This window comes from Thalia democratica, chromosome 1, assembly GCF_965202585.1.
Source record: "Thalia democratica chromosome 1, ktThaDemo2.hap1.1, whole genome shotgun sequence".
In the NCBI taxonomy this organism is placed as follows: Eukaryota; Metazoa; Chordata; class Thaliacea; order Salpida; family Salpidae; genus Thalia; species Thalia democratica.
Genome location: NC_139165.1, coordinates 53,098,185 through 53,121,473, shown reverse-complemented (window position 1 = coordinate 53,121,473; position 23,289 = coordinate 53,098,185). Strand labels below are relative to the sequence as shown.

Here is a 23,289-nt window from a genome sequence, read left to right as displayed (position 1 = left end):
TTTAATATTATAAACGAATTTTTCTTGTTCAGGATTTATATTAATAAAATATATTTTTTTACAAAAAATCTAATTTGTATCTACAAACGGCTTTTTTTTAGATAACAATAAAGTTATTTAAATAAACAATCTAAAAGTTTAAAAACTAATATGTACTCTGTTTAAATTAATTTAACAAACAATTCAATTAAAACTTTTTTTAAACTTTATAGTTTATAAAGTTAAAGAGATGCACGCTAAAAAAAATTAAGACAATAAAAAAATTATTACCTATTAGACCTTAAGTTTAAACTTCAAAAAAATTTCTCACAATAAAAAAACGTTTCTTGAGAAATATCCGAAATTGAAAATAAACAGTTTTGTATGTGTTCATTTTTTATTGAAATTGATATTGAAGTTTGATAAAATATGACAGCTTTCTGGTTATTCATTTTATATTAGTTAAAAATTATCCCTTTTTCCTATGCTTAGTTTTTATTTTCTCTAATCTTTTATATTAAATGTTTCCCTATTTTTTAGTTTAAAAAAATAATATTTTTATTTCCTAAATTTATTAACCACATGCTTTTGGTTGAAAATAATAAAAATAAATATTTTACGAATTTAAATAAAAATCTTGAAATATATGCATGCTTTATAACTTCTATTATTATATCTATTGAAAAAGTTGAATTTTAGTTTGCTAATTTGACTTTTTTAAACTATGGATTAAATTTGATCAAGGATTCTATAAAAATGTTTAACAGAATCTTTCATGAATATAATGTGTAATTTGTTTAAATTTTTTAAGTTTAATTTTTGCTATGTACAACTTATAAACTTTAAATAATGATTTCTATAAGTAAAATATTCATATATCAAACCAGTAATAGAAACATTAGCCACTAATTCTAAGCACATAATAAAAGGTATTAAACTTTTAAATAAATATACAAAACACCACTTGTTATAATATGATAGTAAAGAATATTTAAAAGTTATAATAAATTTCAAATAAATTAAAAGTTTTTAAAGTAAAAACTAGAGATAAGATTTTTGCTGTGGTTTTTCTACCTTAAAAAAAAAAAAAAAAAAAAAAGTTATTATTAAAATTTTAGGCCAAATTGAAGGTTATTGTAATTTTTCCTTAAATATACTAAACTTTCAACATTCAAGCATTAGTATAAACTATATCACTTTTAAATAAAGTTTTAATGTTACTGAATATTTGTTTTAAATTTAAATATGATAATATTTGGTTAAAATAATAATTTATGTAATGTTTATATAGTATTGATTAATATAGTATAGTTTACTTATAAGGTAACACACTTGCTATTGGGAATAAAACATTTATGTTGCAAATGGTAGAGTGAAGGATGTTTTTTTTTATGATAAAAAAAGAATCAGCACAGTTGTGAAGTGTAAAAAAAATTATCTTAATTTTTTTTTTCTAAATGGTAGAAAAACATCAGGAGAACTCCCTCTTCCCTTTCTCATACATTTTAGAAAACTAAAGAACAAAGTTTAACAAATAACTTTAAAAAACAGCAGAAATTAGAAAGTTCAGTAGTTTTTACCTAAAATGAATCACTATTTTATTTTTTTTTGTTTAAAGTCAATTTTATACATATTCTTTATTTTTTAATAATAATTACATAAACAGTTTATAGTGGTCATTTTTCTAGGAAAATGTAGAAATGAATAACTTGAGTTATAAGAATTATAAATGTAAAATAATGAAATTATAATAGCTAATAATGACTATTATAAACAGTAAAACATTAATTAACTAATATATTAATACATTTATTTATTATTGAGAGTTTTTCTAATAAAAAGCTAATTTAATTAAAGTACCTGAACCCTGTCTTCTCTTAGATTAAAACTAATCAAAACATTATTTTATCTAAAACTAAGTTTCGACTAAAGAGGACAAAAAGAATTATACTTCATAAAACCTTGAATGAAATCAGAAAACCTGTTCAAGTTATTTAAAATTTGTAGCAACACTTCCAGAAAAGTTTTTTTTTTTTAATTTAAAAATAGAGCTTTTACATATTTATATTTTGTTGTGAACTATAATTCTACTAATTCTTTTTTATTCATGTAAATTTATTTATAAGTTAAATTTTAATTTTTGGGTAAAATTTTTCACCTCAAATCTAGCCAGGGTTGCCAAAAAACTTATAAACCTGGAATTTGACAATTTAGGCTAAAAAACCCGGAATTTGAAACAATTTTTATATGTTAAGTAGAAAAATTTTTATTTGACACAAAAAGTATACCATATAAATAAAAATTTGTTATCATCATCAAATTTTATTTATTAAAAAACACATTTGAAGTAGCTTTACTTTAATAAAAGTAACTTTGTAAAGCATCCACTACTTATATGTTATATAAGTGTGTATAAAAAAAGCTAACTAGATATGAAATTTATATTTAACTCGGTGTTTGATGCTAAATGGAAAAAAGTTCCACATGTTACTTTTTTTTTATTTATTTAGAATAAAAGAATTTAAAAGTGGTCAAATTGATATTTTTTTATCAAAACTTGCTTAAATTGGTAGCATAAAAATATTAATTTTTTCATTCTTAAATTTTTTATAATACTGAAAGTAAGCATAATTATTTAAAGTTGTCATTTTACCTCTTTTTTAGTTATAATCAAATAAAATCACTTTTTCCTATTTAGCTAAAAATTTGTCTATTAAATTTTAAGTATCTAAATAAACAAAGCAGAAACTTTACTTATAGTTATGTTAAATCTGTAGTTTTTGAAAAAATATTTTTAGTAGGATAATGTTTTATCAGTTAAAAAATAAACATAATAAAACAACAATGTACCCTGTGTATAAACAAAATTTTAGTAAAATCTTAAACAAAAAAGTTAGATAAAATAACTAAAACAATTGAAACAGTTTAACTAAAAGATATGATTGTTTCTGAATCACTTGATAAAAAAATAAATGCAGCAAAAAATGGAGTTAAAAATTCAAGTAACAACTCAAAACAACTTTCGATCAGACTTAATGTCCCTATTGACATGTTTGAAAAAGAGGGACAGGAAATTTCTTATCCTGAACTACTAAAACAAAAGAAAAAAGTTTGTTTACTTGTGATTATTTGTTTTTATGTTGACCTAGACCTAACAAATTTTGTTTATTTCAATATAAGTCATTTAGTTTGGTTTAAAGTTTTTTTATTTCTCTTAAAAATATTTGACAATGAAAAAGTTAATATGTTAGTGAAAATTGTGAAAACATTAAAACAAACCTGGTGAAAACATCTTAAATATATATTTTTCTAATGGACAAAATAAATTTTGTATAAAAAAGAAGTAATAAAAAGTATTGTAATTAATTATAATAATTTTATAAGTTAACTTATTTATTAAGGAAAACTATAAGCATGATGTTTTTTTTCAGAGTCTTGACATGTTGAGTGATGAAGAAGATGAAAATAATAAAGCTAATAAAATTGCACAGTATTTTGAGCAAAAATATGCTACTGGTAAAAAACGAAGACATATCAAAGATTTTATAGATGGTGGTGATGGTTATGATAATACAGATCCTTTTGTAGATGATTCAGAGTGTGTAAGTGTTTCTTTTTTAACCAACTCTAAAAAATAGTTTTATAAAATAATTTTATCTAATAATGAACTTTTGTTAATGTAAATTTTTGAGTTGTTTTGTTTTACAGTTTAGTAGTAATTTGCTTTATAACATTTTACAGTATAATGAACTACTTCCCTATAATATGGTACCAAGTGGGGGTGGGTTTTACATAAACAGAGGTAAATTAGATTTAGTACAAGCTTCCGATGCGAGCACTTTTGAAGATGATTCTACTGAAATTCCTTCTAATGAAAAATCGCGTAAACGGAAGCTTCTTGACAGTGATAGTGATGAAGATAAATTTGATAATAATGTTAAGAAACATAAAAAAAAGGTACTTTATTGTAGAAATTTACAACTTCTGGTAAATTTTATTCAAAGAATAAAAAATGTTTAATGAAAGCAATTGCATAAAAATAATTTAAATTATTGGAATTTTCTTCAAATTAATTACTAATATTTTTGTTTCCACATTTTTAAAATTAGAGAAGCTAGTTTTAGAAAATAAAATTTTGTGTATTTGTTAAACTTTACAGTGTGCAAAACTTAAAAATGTATATATGCTGAAAATAAAATAAAAAAGACTATGGTTTGAAATAAAAGAATTTAAAAAATTTTTGAATGATAGTTAAATTGTTGAGAAACATTAATTGTTTTTATATTTTTCTCATTTTTTTTATTTGAAATGTTAATAAAGTCTTTTACTATGAAATTAGTTTTCTAAGTTCCTAAACGTCTAGTATTAAAATAATGACAAGGTTTAAAAGCTTTCTTATAATATAATTGACGTACTAATAGCAGATAGATTAAACATTAAAATTGATTAATTAATTTAATTGTTTTTCATGATTAGTTGAATAATTATTTTTTCTGCAAAAATAAAACTATAATTTCCTTGTCCTTTGAAAATATGGTTTTAATGTCCATTAGTAAATTTATACCATAACTACATCCTGTGGGCAAAATGTAGTCTAACAAGCATGGCCTGCAACCTACTTTTAGCTAAAAAAAAAATAATGAAGAAGCAGAAGTTTTTAACTTTTTAAATATTAATTTTCAAAAATTCCTCTTTTTTTTCCTTGTGAGTACACTATGCCTAAATTAAACTTATTTAATTTCTTTGTTTTTTTTGTAAAATAAATTTTGAAAATAACTATGGCTTGCTGAGCACATTTTTATACATCTGACCTGTTCCTAAAAAATGTCTTTGCCACCTTATACAGTAAAATCAGTCATATAGTAAAAAATGACCGTCTGAGTTTAAAAATTTTGCACTAAACATAAAATTAGATAATAAAAGTATATATGCTTAGATATATACTTAGTAGATAACTTTTTTCTCTTAAATATATAGTTGGAAATAAAGAGAATACAAAAGTTATCTTTAATAAGTATGAAATTATTTGTAAATTGTAAAATACTTAAAAACTATTAAGTTTTTAAAATATTTTATTACCATACAGTCACCTCTCCCCAATCTACACATTCATTTGGTTGCACACTCTTGTTTAACTACGCATTTTAGAATTCTCAAAAGTTACAAAAAAAATTAGAAATACTAATACTAGAAATAGTATGCGCGAATTAACAATATATTTATTGTTTTTTGTTTAAGTTTTAAAAGTATAGAACAAGATAGATATTTAATAAAAATGAGATTTTTGCACTTTTAGTTTGTGCCATAAGAAACCTATTAAGCTCTGTGGCTTTGCTTTTTGTATTTTAGTGTATCAAACCCCCCTATATTATGCTTTTAACTCAAACAAGGTACAATTTTCAAATTCTCACAATAGTTTTGGCATAAAGTTTTATTTCAACTCAATAATTCTTTTATTTTTAGCTTATTTGTTCTTTGCCCACCTAAGATTAATCTTGTCTTGCAATATATTAGAAAATATATTTCTCTAATACCATGCAACACAAGTTTAATCTTAGATGGGCAAGGAACAAAGTAGAGAAAGAAATACTTTGTACAGATATAAACAATTTATTTTATAAAAAGCTTTTCACATATATGTACAACTTATGAAAACTGTTTTTGTAAACAAAATAGTTTGAAAGTCACCATACTGTATATAATCAAATTAATAAAAAGAAAATGGCATATATATTAGGTATATTACCTCTCGTTTAACTAAGTTCTTTTGTTTAGTTATGTACTTTTGCTGTGGGACACATCAAGCGTAAATTCACAAGAGGTGACTGTACATAAATAAAATTTTACAATAAAAAGTGCTTCTATTTCAGATTATTTCAATATCAAGTGACGAATCCAATGAAAAGACAACAAGTATGAAGTTGGATAGAAAAAATATTAAACTAAAACCTTCACTTTCAAAAAAGTATGAAACCATAAATTATTATAAAAGCTTTATATAAAATCAACTTTGTATCTAAAATAATCTATTGATGTTAAACATATGTTATTTCTTTGTTGTTATTAAAATACAAAATTAACAACTATTATTATAAATTACAGAAAAGGAGAGCATGCACGTTTATTAGTTGAAAAAGCAAGACTTTCTACTGGTAAATGTTAGTTAGTTATATATACTTTTTATATATTATTTTAAAAATCTATTTAAATTATTTTTAAGTTTATTTAAGCTGACTGAAGCTGTAAATAGCAGTTAAAGTAAAGCTATTTAACACTGGATAATGAGTGTAATTATGGAAACATGTATTTGAATTAAATAATTATGTTTATGTTAAAATTATGCTGTTAAAGTTTTAAGAAAAATATATCTTTAAAATTTTAAACAAATTAGAAATACATGATAATTTAATTTTCCGTTTACAGGCTTTTTTTTTATGCATAGACTAAACTAATAAACCAACTACTTTTTAGGATAATTTTTTTTTAATCTATCTCTTAATATAACAATGTTTGATTTACATGTTAAGTACTTTACAAATCAATTTATATGTGAGTTCGTTTAAATATTGAATGCAATTGGTGCTAAATTTTATTTATAAAAAAGCAAACTCATTTCAGCTTAGATAGAAATACAAACAAGCTCAAAGTTTTACAGTAGATTAATGTTGAGTTTTTCTAGATAGGGTTCTTGTATTTTTATTCTTTTGTTAACTATACTAAGTTAACTTAATGAAATATATTTTACATTGTTTTGCATTCGATAAGTCTTACAATATTTAAGTGGAATAGGGTTGCCACAAAACCTGGAATTTGAGAAATTAAAAAAAAAACCTGGAATTGTAAACAATGTTTACATGTAAAGTAATGAAATTTTGATTTGATACAAAAAATCTATCATAGAGATAAAATTTTATTTGTCATCATAAAAAAAAAATTATTAGAAAACACATTTAAAATAGCTTAACAATACCTTTTCAGTGTTTTTTTTTGTTATTTAAAACAGTTTTTTTACCTTAAACTTAATTGTAAACTAAAAATAGACTCAAAAACGTGTACTTTAAATACCTGGAAAAAAAATTGAAATCCTGTAGAAAATTTGCCAAAAACTAGTGGCAACCCTGGTCAAAGTAAATGTTATAAAAGTAAAAAATATTTAGTAAAATATATAATAACTATGTTTAGAAATTTATTTGACCTTACAAAAATTTTAACTTAAATATCACTTTATTTTTAAGTCAAGGATTCAAAAAAGACGAAGAAAAAAATGTTAATAACGAATACTGAAGTAAGAAATAATATATTAAAAAAAGCAACTAAGTGCAACACAACATCCGTACAAAGTGATCAACAAAATGGTATTTACATTATTTTATAAAATTTAATTCTTTTTTATAGTTATGTAACAATCAACTGATGATACTTATAGTTGTGCGTTCAACTATTCTAGTTTTACAGTAAAACAAATAGCAATGAAATATTAATAGCGAAATTATAGATCTTAATTAAGTTTGGTTTATATTAACAGAATTCAGTTCACAACAGCTAAGTTCTCTAACCCTTGGAATTTTGCCAACATCTATACAACAGAACGTTTTGTCCCTAAAAGAAGTATGTTATATTTTTTAAATTTCATAGTAAAGAAAAAGTTTTTAAAAAGGATATGTTATGTTAATTTATCTAGTAATGAAATAGGTGGTTTAATTTGTTGGTTGTCAGCAGAAAAAAGCCTTAAAGTCATAACATACTTAAATAAGACATCAGATCTATTAAGATAAAACTGAAAGAATTTCAACTCCTAACTTAGAACAAAACTTTTTTTCTACAAAATAATTATATGATTATAAATATCCAATTTAAAAAGAAACGATAGCTTAGTCACTTATTTTTTTTCGCAAATATAAAGTACTCAAGTCTTAAATTTAAACTTATATTTTTGTTTTGACGAAGCGTTATTTAAAGTCCTGGTAACTTAATTATTAGAATAACTAAAAAAATAGAAAACATCTATCATTAGTGTTTCGCTTTTGTTAAAATGAATTATTTAGTTACAATAATATTCTTGATACCAAATTTCTCTTATAATGTCCTTGCAGTTTTTATAACAAAATGTCTATTAGTCATCTGTTTTTCTTGATAAAGTAATAAATAACTTATTACTTTTACCTTTTAGTTGCATGTTTAGCTCATGACGTAAACATAAAATTTCAGAAATGTTCTAAAGTGGACCCCAAAGAAGGTAAAAAAAAGTTTTTTTCTCCTGATATAAACCATGTTCTGTTAGAAACCGAGCTTTTAGTTGAAAGCAAACAGATCAAAGGAAAAAGCAAAAACTTCCTGTACAACTACATTTCTGATTTCTTTCCATGTTCAAAGGAAACTCTTGTTAAAAGAATGAAGAAACTCGTATTGGATCAACAGGTTGGTAACTTATGATTAATATATTTTGTCTATTACAAAGTTGTGTTTTATTTTTATTAGCTAATGTTATAATTATGTATACCAACTTAAAAATGATGTTTTATCATAATCCCTGAATTGTATAACGATTTAAGTCTATATCAGAAAAAAAAAATTTTAGATAAGTATTTCATTTATGTTTGAATTATATTTTAAAAAGTTTTTAAATACAAAAAAAGTAGTTCGTATGTGTTTGTTAGTTTTGTTTTAACATTACTGTTTAGTTTGTTATCTACTTAATTGGCTGTTTTTAATAAGTAGAAAGATTGTACTTTAGGTTGAGATTAAATAAATAATTTTTTTTCTAGTAATTACTTGTACATGTAGCTAATTGTATCCAGATACTTTTATATATACATGAATTTAAAAAAGAATTAAATGTTGTTTATTTTGTTACGGTGCAGTTTAACTTTTATTTATATCTTATAAAGTAAAGTTTTAGAATAAGTTATTTATCTTTTATTAAAAAATTTGGCTGCTAAAAGTTTATTAAATTTTGTGAGTTTATGCAACAATTTTCGTCCATTTTTGTAATGTTTTTTTTTTAGTTTCAAAAGAGTCTGCAAATAGTTGTTAATAACAAAAAATAGCTGTATATAAGCCTGTTTTTGATTACAATTTTTTTGAATTAGAAAACTTTATATCAATTAATATGTTTTAAACTTTTAAATTACGTAAAGATAAAATTTTGTTTACTATTATTAATGCACTTAACTTGTTAGGAGGTAGAGTTTTTTTAGTTATTTTCTTATTTAAATTTTTTTGTTTTTCAGAACAAGACAGCTTACTAAAAAGTTTTTTTATTCATCAGCTCTCAGCTAGCTTTAAGTACATTTTTATTTGTTTCAAGAATCTAAGCTCTTACTTATTTTCCCTTATGCTAAAACGAATTCTCATAAACAAATTTGTACATCCCTCTGATTTAGTCTGGGAAGTGTGATGCAACAGCCAGCGAAGACAAAAGTGTCAAGTCAGATCCGAACAATTTTTTCTTAGACGTTGATGATGTTGAGCCCTATTCTAATCCATTTGATTTAGAAGCTAGATATTTTATAATGGAGGTATTTTTTCAAAAACTATGTACAGGGTTGCCAATTTAACTGGAAACCTGGAATTTGACAATTTAGGCTAAAATAACCTGGAAAAACCTGGAATTTGAGAAATTTTGAAAAAAACCTGGAAATACCTGGAAATTTTAATAATTTTCAGTTGTAAAATTTTGATTTGACACAAAAAATCTATCATTTAATTAAAAGTTTTTGTCATATTCAAACATTTTTTTTATTTAAAAACACATTTAAAGTAACTTTATAGTATCTTTTCAATATTTTTATGCTATTTAACACAGTTTCTTAAATAGAAATTAACTTAAAACTAAAAATAGGCCAAAAAATGTGTACTTTTAAAAACCTGGAAAAAATTTGGAAAACCTTGAAAAAAGTTTGAAAAAACGAGTGGCAACCCTGTATGTATGCCTTCTGCTTCACAGTTTTTGATACTATTTATTTATTGTTTATTACTAAAAAAAATGTTTAAATATCAAAAAAAAAGTTACTTCAAAAAAAATCAATGCAATGTTGTGTTATCATTGTATTTTTTATGGAGCAGAGTTATGGAACCTTGAAAATTTCTTTCTTAAAAAAATATATTAAAAAAATTTAAATGACTTATTTAGCATTTAAAAACAACAATTTTCTCCATTTCTCAAATAGTTAATTGATCAAAAAGTATTTTCCTACCATACCAAGTTTGTAGGATGGAAGCTAAGTTATTAATTGTACAGCAATATATATAGTTTATATGTATAAATTTAATTTATTCTAGATTTGAATAATAATGAAATATGCTTTAAAATTTTTCAAGTTAAATAAAAACATAATCTATTGATTAAGATACTCATTAAATGTTTTTTAGTCTTTAAAACTATAACTGCAAGTAAGCAATCAATTTGACTTTTTTTTTATGTAAACATATACTTAATCAAATTCTTATTGATATAAAGCGTTTAAAAATAGTAATGTTTGATAGCTTAAAATTTTTAGGAGGGTCAGCTGGTACCTCTTATTAACAAACTGAAAGAAGCTGTTGATAAGGACATGATTGTTCAAGAGAAAGAATACAAAGATCTGTGTGTAAACCTGCAAGCCAAGTTAGCGCATATTTGCTATTTAAGTGGTGATTTCAAACACTTTTTTATGTAATGCATGCATAAAGTATCAATGTAATCTTTGAATGTGCCTTTTTTAGTTGTTGCAATTCACTAAGTGCTATAATTATATTATGAAAGTTTATTTAAATACTGATAAAATGACAGAAATGGTACTAATCACAACCATCCTGCCTCTTTTGCCATTGGTAGTCCTGAAAATGATAATGATCTAGCTAATTCGAGCACAAGTTTGAACGAAGAAAAGTCTAAAAGAAAACCTTATGCTCCAAGGAGAAAGTTTACTTGGTCAAAATCAACAAGGTTTGTTAACTAAGTTTAAAAGTATTATGATTCCTAAGTTAGACATCTTCAACCTTAAATATAAGATTTATTTAATTGTAATCTTGTAAGACTTTAAATATTTTATTAAAGTTGTTAAATCCTAAGCTTACGAGTTTGTCCTCCTTCACAAAATTTTGGATTGAATATAAGTTGTGATAATTTTCATAATACGCAAAAGTTCCTTTTAAGTTAGCACAAATTTATATATTTGTTTAAGCTGTTAAAGAAAAAGTGTCATTTTTGAATGTACTGAAAGCATGGTAATCATTTACAGCGTGTTTTAACAGTATATTATTTGTTTTTTATTAATGAATAGTCTTTCGTTTTAATAAATGCACTCAGTGTTAACAAAACTTTCTTATGAAGTACTTAAAAACAAAGTATAAACTTGAACAATATTGTTTGTTGGTAAACAGGTTTGAAATTGTAATCCCTAAAATTATATCAATTCGTATTTATTTATAAAATATACTGTAAAATTGTAATATTAAGTCAAAGTGATTATATACTCTTTATGAATTTAAGGCCATAAGGGGTCCACTTTGTTTTTTTTTTAATTGACTTTATTTTGTAGAGTTTTATCTTAGCCATCAGAAATTTTTAACGAACACATAATTCAAAGTAACTTTTGAAATTTAAGTGATAAAAGTTGGTTTACTTTATATTTCTTTTAAGAAGGCGCAAGCTAAAAACGCTGAAAAAGACTATTTCTGTTAAAATATATCATCTTATTTTTTAACCAATATTCTTAAAAATTTTACAGTAAGTTCTTATTAACATTTTAATTTTTTCAATGCATGATCTTTATTATTTTTGAAAATAAAAGTTTATTTAAAAATCACCTTTTTTATTATTTTTTATTTTTTACATCTAAAATTTTAACTTTTAAATGTTTTGAAAAAAAAAATTGAGATCTCTAGCTTAATAAATAGTAGAAGATTAAAGGTTTTTAATGATTTTTTTTTTATTTTACGAAAAAAATGACCCTGAAAAACTTGCATTTCATACGTTTGTATAGAAAACGTTGTACAAAAATAAAGGTATCTCAAAAGTTAAATTTTTTAAATTCAATAAAAACTTGCTTGTAGTTTAGGGTTACATGACAATATAAATTATTTAAAAAGTGTTTAAGAGGTTATCTCAAAAAATAATGTACATTTGAAAAAAATAAAAAATGCATGTGTAGGTCTAACTAAGCTACAAACAATTTTTTGTTATAAGAAAAAAATGTTTCTTAAAAATAAACTATTAATAAAATAACTATACATCAAAATATATTTTACCAATATATCCGGAAGTAGTAAAAAAAATTCTAAAAAAAAAGTTTGTAGGTGTTAATTAGACTAAGACACAGTGGGCTAAAAACGGGGTTCAAGCGGTCATTAATTTTGATAAAATAATTTTGCTAAAATGATAATTATACTAAGTGTTAAACATACTTAGACAGAAATTGTTTTTTTTTTTCAAAATTTATTTTGTTATTTTTCTGCTTCAAGTATTTAAGAAGTTAAGTAAGTTGAAATCCAACCAGTTTTTGCATTTTACAATTTGAAAACTACTCCGAACTCTTCATACTTTTTGTCAAAATTGCTTGCAGAAAGTTAAAGAAAAATACCTGTAAGACTTATTTAGAAAAATTTTTATAATTTTTCTTCAATTTGGTTTAATTTGTATCGGAAAATACAATAAGTTGGTTGGAAAAAAAGAAATTCTTATTTTATAATTGATATATTAAAAAAAAAAAAAAACTAATATGCATCAAAATATTGCTTGTATAAACCTAATAAAACAGTTATATGCCTAATGATATACTTTTCTGTGATTTTTAATTAGAATCCTTAACATTTTTGCTAAAACATAAAAAAAGTATTTCAGCACTAGGCAATTAAGATATTCTCTCTTAAAAATACGCTATTTTGCGCTAAATACACCAATAAAATTTCCGAAAAGAATAGCAGTTTTTTTTTTAATGAGAATTAATACACCTTTTTTTAATTTTCAAAGAATTCATACTTTTTTAATTATAACCAAACCAAAGATAAGATAAAAATTAAAAAAATAATTGTATAAAATCTTTTAAGGTATTTTTAGCAGTTGCTGTGAGCCTTAATTTCGACTTAAACTTGAGGTTTTTTCAACTTATATTTTTACTTCAAAACAGCAAAAATTTGCTACTTTTAAGCTTACACAACTTTTAAAATACTTAAAGCAGAATAGAACTAAACCTAGTTTTTTAAAAGGAAGCCCAGATCTAAACAACTAAATAAATCTCTTGGTTTAATTTTTAAGTCACAAAATTGTCGATGGTCAATTGCAAGCCCACTGTGCTGCATACACATTTTTTATTTTGATAAATATACGTTAATTTTTGAGTTGTCGCCCTTAAGAAAATAGTTTGAGTTCTCCTAGTTTAAATAGTCGGGCATCTGTTCTTTATACTTATAGCTTTAATAAAAGAGCCAATGTTGATTTTAAAAAGGGTTGGACACCCCTATAGCCTTAACTTTCCGAAATAAAACAAACTTTAATTGTTTTACTTCCAGACTTTATTGTAAGCTTTTTAATAACTAGCTACGATTACTTTTATTTTTCAAACAAATCCCTCATTAATATTACAACTATTTAAAGCTTATGTTCAAGAAATAATAATAGTCTTTGTTTTATTTAAATGACCATATGGATAAATCTGAAATATAAATCTCTAAAATGAAAAAGTCATAGTAGCTCCTACTTATCACAATAAAAATAATTATCTCTATGATTGTTTTAGAACTTTTTATTTATATATTCCTTTTTTAACTTGTATTTTGCTTAACAGTTTTTTTAATAAAATCCAAAAAATACTATGTTTTTTATTTTGTAAATAATAATAAATATTTTTCTGAAAACTTGAGTCATCATTAACTAAATTTTTCAGAGCTGCTCTGTGTGAAGTGGTAATTATGAAAATAAAGTTGGTTGAACAAAATAGAGGCAGATCCACGGTAAAAGTAGCGGAATATTTGAAAGTACGTTAACGCTTTTATAATTTTGTAATTTTAGTTTTAATTTCTTATTTAAACTTTCATTTTCATTTTAAACTACTTGTAATGGTTAAAACTGTTTGAAAAAGTCAGCTAACTTAAGTTAAGAAAATTTTAGTAGCTTTAATTTCAAATAAACTAACTGTTTTGATTTGTTGAAAGTTTTTTTAATTAGTCAAATAGTTTTCTTAGAAACTATGTTTTTATGAATTAAACCGTATAAAAGTTAAAATTATGAAAAAAAATATTTCTTTAAATACCAGGATTTTTTCGAAAATAAATTGAAAGATTTATGGCCAAAAGGGTGGATGCAAAGCAGGCAATTAATGAAGGAGAGCAAAAACGCGCATCAGCATCTGACTGCAGAGTTAGTAGTTTTAATAACAAACTACACTAAAATGTTTAAAGTATTATTCGGCAATTTTTTAATACTTTTGTCTAAACTGACTTATATTGTGCATAAGCTGCTAAAATATGCTTTAAACTATATAATATTGTTAATTTGCAGAAAGGTCAAATCAAAGAGTGACAAGCCATTAGTCCAAAACTCCAATGTTTTGCAGAAAGTTGGTGAACAAAATGGTACAAATACAAAGCCTCTTGCTTCCAAATCAAGTAGCAATCAGCATGGTACTTATTTTAGTTTTTATCTTCTTAAAATTTTATTTTTCACTTATTATTTTTTCAGAAATTCGGCAACCGATTAACAGTGATATACAAACCTTGCTGAACTTTTTACCACCCGAAAAAGATATTATTTCATCAAACCAAGCGCAGGCACCTTTCTGTTCATTATTTAATAATAATTCAATGATTTACCCAAATGTAAATGACAACAAGTCTGGGATTAGTTTAGCACAAAACTCGCAAGCAGTACTTCACAATAATCAAATTAATGAAAATTTTCTTAGGGATGTAATGCTGGCCTCTAATGCTGAAAGCCAATTGAATTTATTGCAACAACAGCAGCTTCTGTTAAGTAACAACCCACAGCTACACATAACAAACCCATCGTTAAACTTACCTAACATGCTAGACGCGTCTTTTAGTTCAAGTTCATCAAAAAATGCAAATAACTCTGTTACAATAAGATCAAACACAAAACATAAAGATGTAAACGGTTTAATAGCTAAAAAAGGAGTAAAAAATCGTGCTGTGTTACACTCACAACCTTTACCCATTGAGAAAGCGAGACTTAATAAAACATTGAATTCAGCTAAAAGTGTGAACAGCAAAGTACAAAATAAAGTTCACAAAGTTTCACTAAACAATCCTCAGCATTCAGGTAATGTTACAGCTAATTCAATGGTTAATAATCAACAATATCACGTTAAACACATCATTGATGATACAAACCAGAATACAGATTTAAAGTTAAACGTTTCGTCTAATGCTTTTAATGAAAAAAACATTGTCAACAATTCACAATCTTTGACTTCGAAACAAGTAAAAAACAACAATATTATAAAGACGGTCAAAAATGTTTCTTCTTCAAATTTGGCGAACCCAGTGACATACAATAGTAAAAAAGCTACAAAGATAAATAAAAAATGTCAACAAAATTATGAACAAAAACAGATAACAACAGGAAGTTTTATAAATCCAGGACTAATAAGTCAGCAAAACTTTAACCCATTAGACGAGTATCATTTAGCTCAAATACTTAACTATTCTCCTAATGCGTTGGCAAATTTTTCTGTTCCTCAAATACCAAACAATTTGCATCACAACATGATTAAAAAAGGAAAAGTTCAATCTCAACCAAATACCAATATAAGTGAAGCTCACCGTAATAAAATAATAACGACGAAGTCTAAAATTAATACTTCCTCAAAAAAAATATTAAAACAATGCACTAGTAGTAGCTCTTCTCCCTTAAAACTTGAAAATAAGTCAGAATTTCAAATGAACTCACCACTCCAAAGTTATCCTAGAGTCAATAGTGAGCCGACAAAAAAGCTAAGTCATAATTTAGCACAACAACGTCAAAATCAGCAAAAAGTGAAATCTCAGCCAATAAAAAAAGCACAGAAAAAACCACAGCTGCATGAAAAATTGACTCAACAGAAACAAAAGCTTGAAAACAACTTGTTAAACAATGAATTATTTCCAGACAAGAGATTTCAAGGGCAGCAGATTTCTGCCTTACAATTTCAACAACAACCTGTAAATTATATCATGTCACCTTCTAATCAGGCAAAAGCTATTGGCTCGAGTTTACATAATAACTCTTGGCAACAAAAACGACCTGAAGAAGTATCATCTGCTGGAAATATTTCTTCTTCACCTTTTTCTCTTCAGAACGCTTCTCTTATTAACCCAAATCAAATTGACTCGTCCATTGTAAACTCTTTACACAACATCAACTATCCAAATTCAGTAAGTAGTTATAATTTCTTTTAAATTTCAAACTGATATTTATAAATACTTTTTTGAAACTAATTCAACAATAATTTATAAAACATGCAATAGAAAATAATGAAAAAGTTTAGTTTATAATTGATGGTGCATTTAGTTTTTGCCTTCTTTTGATATTTAAATTTTTATATACAAATCTCAATTAATTTAATAACGAATTAATTAACAAAATAATAACAAGTAACTTTTGTGCCAATTTACTGACATTTTTATTATAGAAATTTGATTAGCTAAACTTATGAATAGTTAATCTAAAACAGTACTGATAACAAACCTGTTTTGTAGTTTATTTTTACATAATAATTGTGTATTAAGATAAGGTTAAACATTTGCTAAATCTAACTGGTAGTTACTTAAATGATCAAAAACGATTTTTTGCTGGACTTAGTTGCATATATTATATATTAATTTTACTCTAGTTTAATGCTATGTGATAATTAAAGCTTTGAAGTTTTTTTAACCATAAAAATTTGACAGTACTTAATTTGCATGATAGCAATTTTTTTTGATAAGAGAAAATAATGATTTTAAAGTTTTACTGAAAGAAAAAATTAAGTCAGGGTTTATACTCGTCAGGCTAAATCTTTTTTTCTTTTTTTTAAATATTGTTGATATGTCAGTCTTTTTCAATTTTAGATTTTTTGAATTTCTAAAAACATGTTTGAGAATAAGTTTTTCAAGTAGGTCATTAGATTTTGAGTTTCTTTCTAGATAAGTTTTTTGTTTATGTACCCTTAAATTTACTAAAATTAAGGCTAAAATTAAGAATTTTTCAGTGCAAATATTTAAAAAAAAAAAATTTAAGAAATTATAAAATCATCTTTTTGAGTTGGTTATTAAGTTTTGAACTTCTTTTTAAATAAACATTTGGTTTTTGCAAGCAAAAAGTAGAGATTTGTCACTTTAAGACTATCCAGTTGACGCATTTAAGGTTTATTTGCAAAGAGAGGAGTGTAATAAAGTGATTGTATCAGTGTTGATGTAGTTAAAGTTATCTTATCAATTTGAGATTGATTGATCTCACACTCTAAAAGTTAAATTCTAAATATGTCTGTACTAGCTACACATGACATTTTAAGTTTATACAACTAAAATTCGTATGATACAGTCTAATTATCATTAAGTTTTAATTTTATTTTAATCTTTTTTATTTTTAATTTAAAAAAAAATTGTACCACAAACGTCTTTAACAAACTATGCTTTCATAACTCAATCAATAGACTAAATTATTTCGTCTGGTTATAAGCTTTACTGGGCTTCGACTGATAAAAGTTAGGGAAAATGTCAGTCTAAATTGCAAACTTTGGCGTTTAAACGCTAAAATATAAAAGTATTTTACGTCTAAAAAGTTATAAAAAGTATATTCACTTAAGAATTTTTTTACTTCTATTTGAACTTAATACGTGTAATTTTTTAAGAAGTAAATAGTTGTTTTAAATCATAAGGTTTGATATTTGTTGTTTTTCGTAGCTAGCTGTATTTGCCAAATGCTCTAAATTTTATACTGGTAAGATTCTTAACTATAAGTTTATTCTTTATTTAGTAATTTTTCAAATAATTCCTATAAGTAAACAGCTTATTGAAGTTCTTAAAACAAAATGTAGTAGCGTAAATCAAGCCACAAGTATCTAAAATAAGTTAGTTGAATGTTTATAGGCATAGGAGGGTAAACACTTTCACAATTAGATCTTATTTTATATAGTTTTTACTAACCTACAAGATGATTTTTAAATTTCAAAATAACTTTTGAGATATAGCCGGTCAAAGTTGGAGGCAACAATAGGATCCTCATGGGAGGCGCAAACTAAAACGGCGAATAACTAGAAATCACCAAAATATATTTTCTCTTCCGTTTTTTGAGATAACTACCTCAAATTTTCAGGAAATGTTCCTTGCGATATTTATATAATTCTGTCAGAACTACATTTAAAAAAATTAAAAACTAAAGATATATAACAAAAAAACTGTTTTTTTATTTATTTTTTATATAAAATTTTAGTTTTTTTTTATATAAATTATTTTTCTAAACTACCAGATAGAATTTTCTAAATATATCAAGTAACACTTCTTAAAAGTTTGAGGTAGTTATCTCAAAAGACGTAGGAGAAGATAGACTTTTAGTGAAATAGTCTGTTTTTACCGGTTTAGTTTGCGCCTCCCATAAGGAACCTATTGTTACCTCCAACTTTGACCGGCTATATCTCAAAAGTTATTTTGAATTTTAAAAATTATCTTGTAGGTTAGTAAAAACTATAAGAAATAAGATCAAATTGTGAAAAAAAGTGTTTGTGAAAAAAGTGTTTTACTCCCCTATGCCCTTAACCACTAACTTTTTTATTTTTTTTTTACAATAGCTCAGCATATTTTTTATACTAAGGTATAAGAGGAAAGTCATGATTGTTAGAATTAAATCTTTGTTTCTTTGATTAATATTGATCTAATTATTATAAAGTGTTTTTGCTTTTTTTACTAAATACTTTAATATAGTTCTAACATAAGTCTAGCTATGTTACCTTAATCGCTGTTAAGCTTTTTACGACTAGAAAATTAAATGCCTTTTTTTTTTGTTATGTAGTTATAGTTTTGGTATAATAATGTTAACTATACTTGTAAATAAGTTTAAATATACTTGAATTATTAACTTTATTAAGTATTGTTTCTATTCAGTATTGTTCTTAAAAAGTTAAATGTTGTTTAATTAAATTTAAATCCGATAGTTTACTTAGAATCTATATATAATAATACCTTGTAATTTACAATTTCGAATATAAAAAAGTTTTTTTAAATATAAGAGAAAGATAAAATAAAGTAAAGGATACACTTAAAACTTAGTTCGAGTTTTTTTAAATTTCTTGAACTTTTTTTTAAGTTTTTATTATTACATTTTTAGACTCTAAAACTTTTTATATATTTTTATTATTATTTATACTTAAAAAAACGTCTTTTAACTTTTCACAAAGTTGTAATTGTCTAAGTAATTTTTAGTAACTATACTTGAATTCTTTTTACAGCTTGAAAAAACTCACTACGACTTTCAAAGTGTACAACAGTTACACCAGATGTTGCACAACAGCTCAACGTCAAATGGTATAAATAATTTCTTTATGTATTAACATAGTACTTATTTAACTAATAGATACTAGTTTTAATTAAAAACAAAATATTTATAGTAATATGTTCTAGCTACAGGTGTTTTATATGTAAATACAACTTTAACATTAATTTTTCTTGTAACAGTATTGCCTATCACTCAGTTTATTTTTAAATTTAGAAAAAATACTAATTCCAGCTCAAGATAGTCAAGAACTTTTTATAGTCTATCCATGTAAATCTCAGACTAATTTTTTTGACGATTTTGAGTCAATTTTTAAATTCTATGTTATGAGTATTAAAAAAGCTAATGAAAGTAGTTTAGCTAACATTTTTTAAATTTACTTTGGCTAAACTACTTTAATTAATGCTATTTTTGCACTAATAATATTTTGCTAATCTGTAGTAGCTTAAATTTCAAATCATACTTGTTACAGAGTTACCACATACTCTGGCTAGTTAAAGTTTGAAAAAAAAACTCAGGCCAACTCCGGCTCATTTGAATTTTTTTTAGTTATTTTGAAAAACACTGGCTGAATTTTTTTTAATTAGTTTCAACTAAATTTTCTCATAAATCAGGCTAGTTTTGGTCACTTAGACTGGCTTTTTGATTCAAGAAACAGCAAGCCTGTGTCATTTAGTTTTTGGTAGTTTTGTTATGTTAATATCGATTACAAGATAAGTTTCAACTATGCTTTGTTTCAATATATTGTTCTTTAATTGTTTTAGATTGTGTTATAATAAAAAACTAACATGCTTAGTCCCAATTCTGCACATTTAAAAAATTAGTTCTTTAATGTTTTAGATTTTTAAGGTTTCGGTTAAAGCGTTTTGGAAACATAGAACTTAAAGGCTCGTATTTCCTTACAGTCATACTTTAATTAGTTTTTACATAATGTATACGTAAATGAAGACCAAGATAAAAGTAAGTTGCAGGGTTGCCACAAAGTCAGGAAAAAATAATGAGTTTTTGAAAAAAAAAGTCCAAAATTTGATATTAAAATGCTCTTGATAAGAAAGTTTATCATCACTAAAAACTGGATTTTGCTAATGTATTTTCTTAAAAATTTTGATTTAGCAATTCATCTTTTTTCATAGTCTAATTAAATTTTTAAAATAAATTAAAATTTCTTATTATCTCACGTGTGTGTTTACTACGTGGTAAAAAGTCAGTTTTATTTTTAGTTTTAAGGTGTTTAATTAGAATTACTGGTACATAAAACTAATACCTTATGTATAGGGTTTTCTAACTCAGACTAACCATTATTGTTTTTCTTTTCGACACTTAAGTAAGTTTATTATACAAGTATGAATTTAAAAACTTTACATAATTTCAAGTATTTGATTATGTAGTTTTGAATCAGTTTTAGTAAAGAATTTAATAAGAAAAATCAGGAAATTTTTTTCAGCTCGATCTGTGGCAACCCTGCAATTGTTTTAGAGGTCAAACTGTTTTTTTATACTTATAATCATCTCAGTTCAGTGTCTATGTCATTTATGCTTATTTTATTCTGCCTCAAAAAGTAGTAACCCTATTACTAGTATCTTGAACGATAGTATATTTATTATAATTTGTTTTTTATAAATGCATACATTTAGCAACACTTTAACAAGCTAATTGTATTTCAGGTAATTCGACTAATGGTTGTAGAAAATGAACCTCCGCAGACAAGAAAGCTTTTTAAAGAATTAATAGCGTTGGTCATAAATTGTAAATCTACTTTTTAAGAGTTATTCTACGAGAAAATATTGTGATTTCAATTTATTTTTATATAAGTTAGTTCTCTAATTCATATGTGGTTTAGTTGATGTCTTAATGTTATACAAGTTCGTCAGTTAATTTTAACTTATTGTTTGTTTGGGTTATCTTAGTTTATAGAATAATTTTTGTACTAAACTAAAAATATTAGTTCCTCATTTTATTTTTTACTATTTTTGTTAATTACTTTTAAATAAATACTAAGTTTGTAAGTAGTTCTAGATAGTAAAATAAAATTTCTATTTAGTTATAAACCTTTCTAGCTGCAAGTTTAATAAGTGTGTTTTAAACCATGTTAGTATTTTTTATAGTTTCTAAGTAATGTGTTTACAAAATTTGCTACTTAATGTTAAACAGTAAAACAGTAGTTTATTTTTAAATCATTAGATTTAAAATTAAAAAAATATAAGACTTTATTATCTCACAAAATTTGTGTTTTAACGTAAATAAACATTGATGTCTAAGTTAAGAATATAATTAGAGTTAATATGACTCCATCGTTTGTAATATTTTAAACTAATATTTTAATTTCAAAAACTGACACTACCTTTTCAAAATATTAGGTCACTGAATGTTTCTGTCACTGAATGTTTCAATTTTTCAACTAGACAAAATTAAGTTAAGTCTATGCATTTCATTACTTTAATCAATTTTATTCATGTTATCAGAGTCCGATTGTTACAACAAAAAAGAATATTATTAACAAACAAAGTGTTTTTGCTGTGAATAGAGCAAAATTAATAAGGGTTTTTATAAAAACCATTAATACTTATTTTCCCCACTTCAAAGATAAACGTTATGCAAAATTCAAGCAAGCAAGTTTCATCATTTGTGTTTTCACCTGCCCCTTTTATGATTAACACCTAATTGTCCAAAAATAAATTAAAAATGACTAAATCTGAATGAAAAAGATCTTTAGTGGCTGAATATTCAGCAAACACTCGCAAGGTTAAATCTCAAGAGCTGAAACCACTAACTATGGGAAAAACCTGAAACTCCATTCCCGAAGCAAGTGTTTACAACCGCTGCAACTAAATACAAACTACAAACAATCCAACTGAGTGATCCACTACCAACAAAGTGAACTCACAATCAGCTGTTGCAAATTACATTTAAATAATAAATTGCTATTTTTTTCTTTTTGGAAAACGGACTATCATTTGAAAACATTGCAATAACTTTTTGTTAGTTTAAATGAAAGTTTATTCGAAGAAAAAAAAAGTTAACTGCAAAAAACTAGTATGAAGTATTTACACAGTCGAATATTTAATGTCTGTACAATATAAACTCATTTTATAAATAAAATAATGAACCCATAACAATATAATCAATACAACAGGCAATAAAATCAAAGCATTAAAATTATATACGATCAGAAGAACTTAAACACCATGATGTTTAAAAAAAGTATCATAACATGTATATGTTTTTGTCTTTTTTTTTCAAATTTTTCTGGAGCACTACACCAAAATCTGGTACACAAACACTTAAAAGTTTTAGATTTTGTAACAGGATCTTTGGGTCAAAAGGTTTTTTTATGAATATATTTAGTAGAACAAACAATGTTAAATTTTCTGTTATCGATATAAATTCCGGACTGCATAAGGCTACACACTTATTAATTAAACACTTCATTTAATATCAGCAGACCAGTCTTCATAAACAAAGGTATTTTCGAGGTTAGCGTGTGCATACGAAAAACATTTAAGTTTTTTATTGCTTGAAGACAATTTCAAAATCAGTAGCACCACTCCAATCGAATAAACAACACTGAGTGTAGGTTTAAAACAATCCACTATAGAAGCACGCTTATCTTAAAAGTATCTCAATTTTGACAAAACACTCGGAGAAAGCTTTGATTTTAGGGATCTTAAATGTGACCTTAGCTTTTCATCTAAAACAATACCTAAATACTTTAACTTTGTTCAATAGAAAACTATTTTACTAAAACCACACTTTTTTGACATTTATCATAAACTTTTTATAATCTATAAAAAGCCTTTTATCACTCAATCATTTATCAAGTTCTTAACAATAACACTGTTCACATTTCTAGGGGTCACTATGTTTGA

General features: G+C 24.5%; 1 protein-coding gene across 2 annotated transcripts; it reads left to right on the top strand.

The window, feature by feature from the left end:
• The first annotated feature begins 2,949 nt into the window (after positions 1-2,949).
• Positions 2,950-21,478, top strand: LOC145830048 (uncharacterized). Of its 2 annotated transcripts, none has more exons than XM_082937948.1 (16): positions 2,950-3,088; positions 3,411-3,581; positions 3,721-3,936; positions 5,850-5,944; positions 6,082-6,131; positions 7,215-7,334; positions 7,505-7,587; positions 8,188-8,397; positions 10,479-10,585; positions 10,751-10,906; positions 13,845-13,935; positions 14,214-14,317; positions 14,459-14,580; positions 14,639-16,329; positions 19,380-19,455; positions 21,088-21,478. In XM_082937948.1, exons 1-16 carry the CDS (start codon positions 3,029-3,031, stop codon positions 21,114-21,116), a joined length of 3,381 nt encoding a protein of 1,126 aa, XP_082794074.1. In that variant the 5' UTR covers positions 2,950-3,028; the 3' UTR covers positions 21,117-21,478. The 2 variants fall into 2 exon arrangements, with proteins under 2 accessions (XP_082794074.1, XP_082794071.1); XM_082937945.1 differs by having other exon boundaries at positions 6,082-6,137.
• The last annotated feature ends 1,811 nt before the right edge of the window (positions 21,479-23,289 follow it).

Coding starts and splice junctions, on each gene's coding strand:
- LOC145830048 (XM_082937945.1), top strand. CDS start 3,029: ATGTTTGAAAAAGAGGGACAGGAAATTTCTTATCCTGAACTACTAAAA. Junction 3,089..3,410: donor TACTAAAACAAAAGAAAAAA/GTTTGTTTACTT, acceptor GTTTTTTTTCAG/AGTCTTGACATGTTGAGTGA. Junction 14,318..14,458: donor CATCAGCATCTGACTGCAGA/GTTAGTAGTTTT, acceptor GTTAATTTGCAG/AAAGGTCAAATCAAAGAGTG.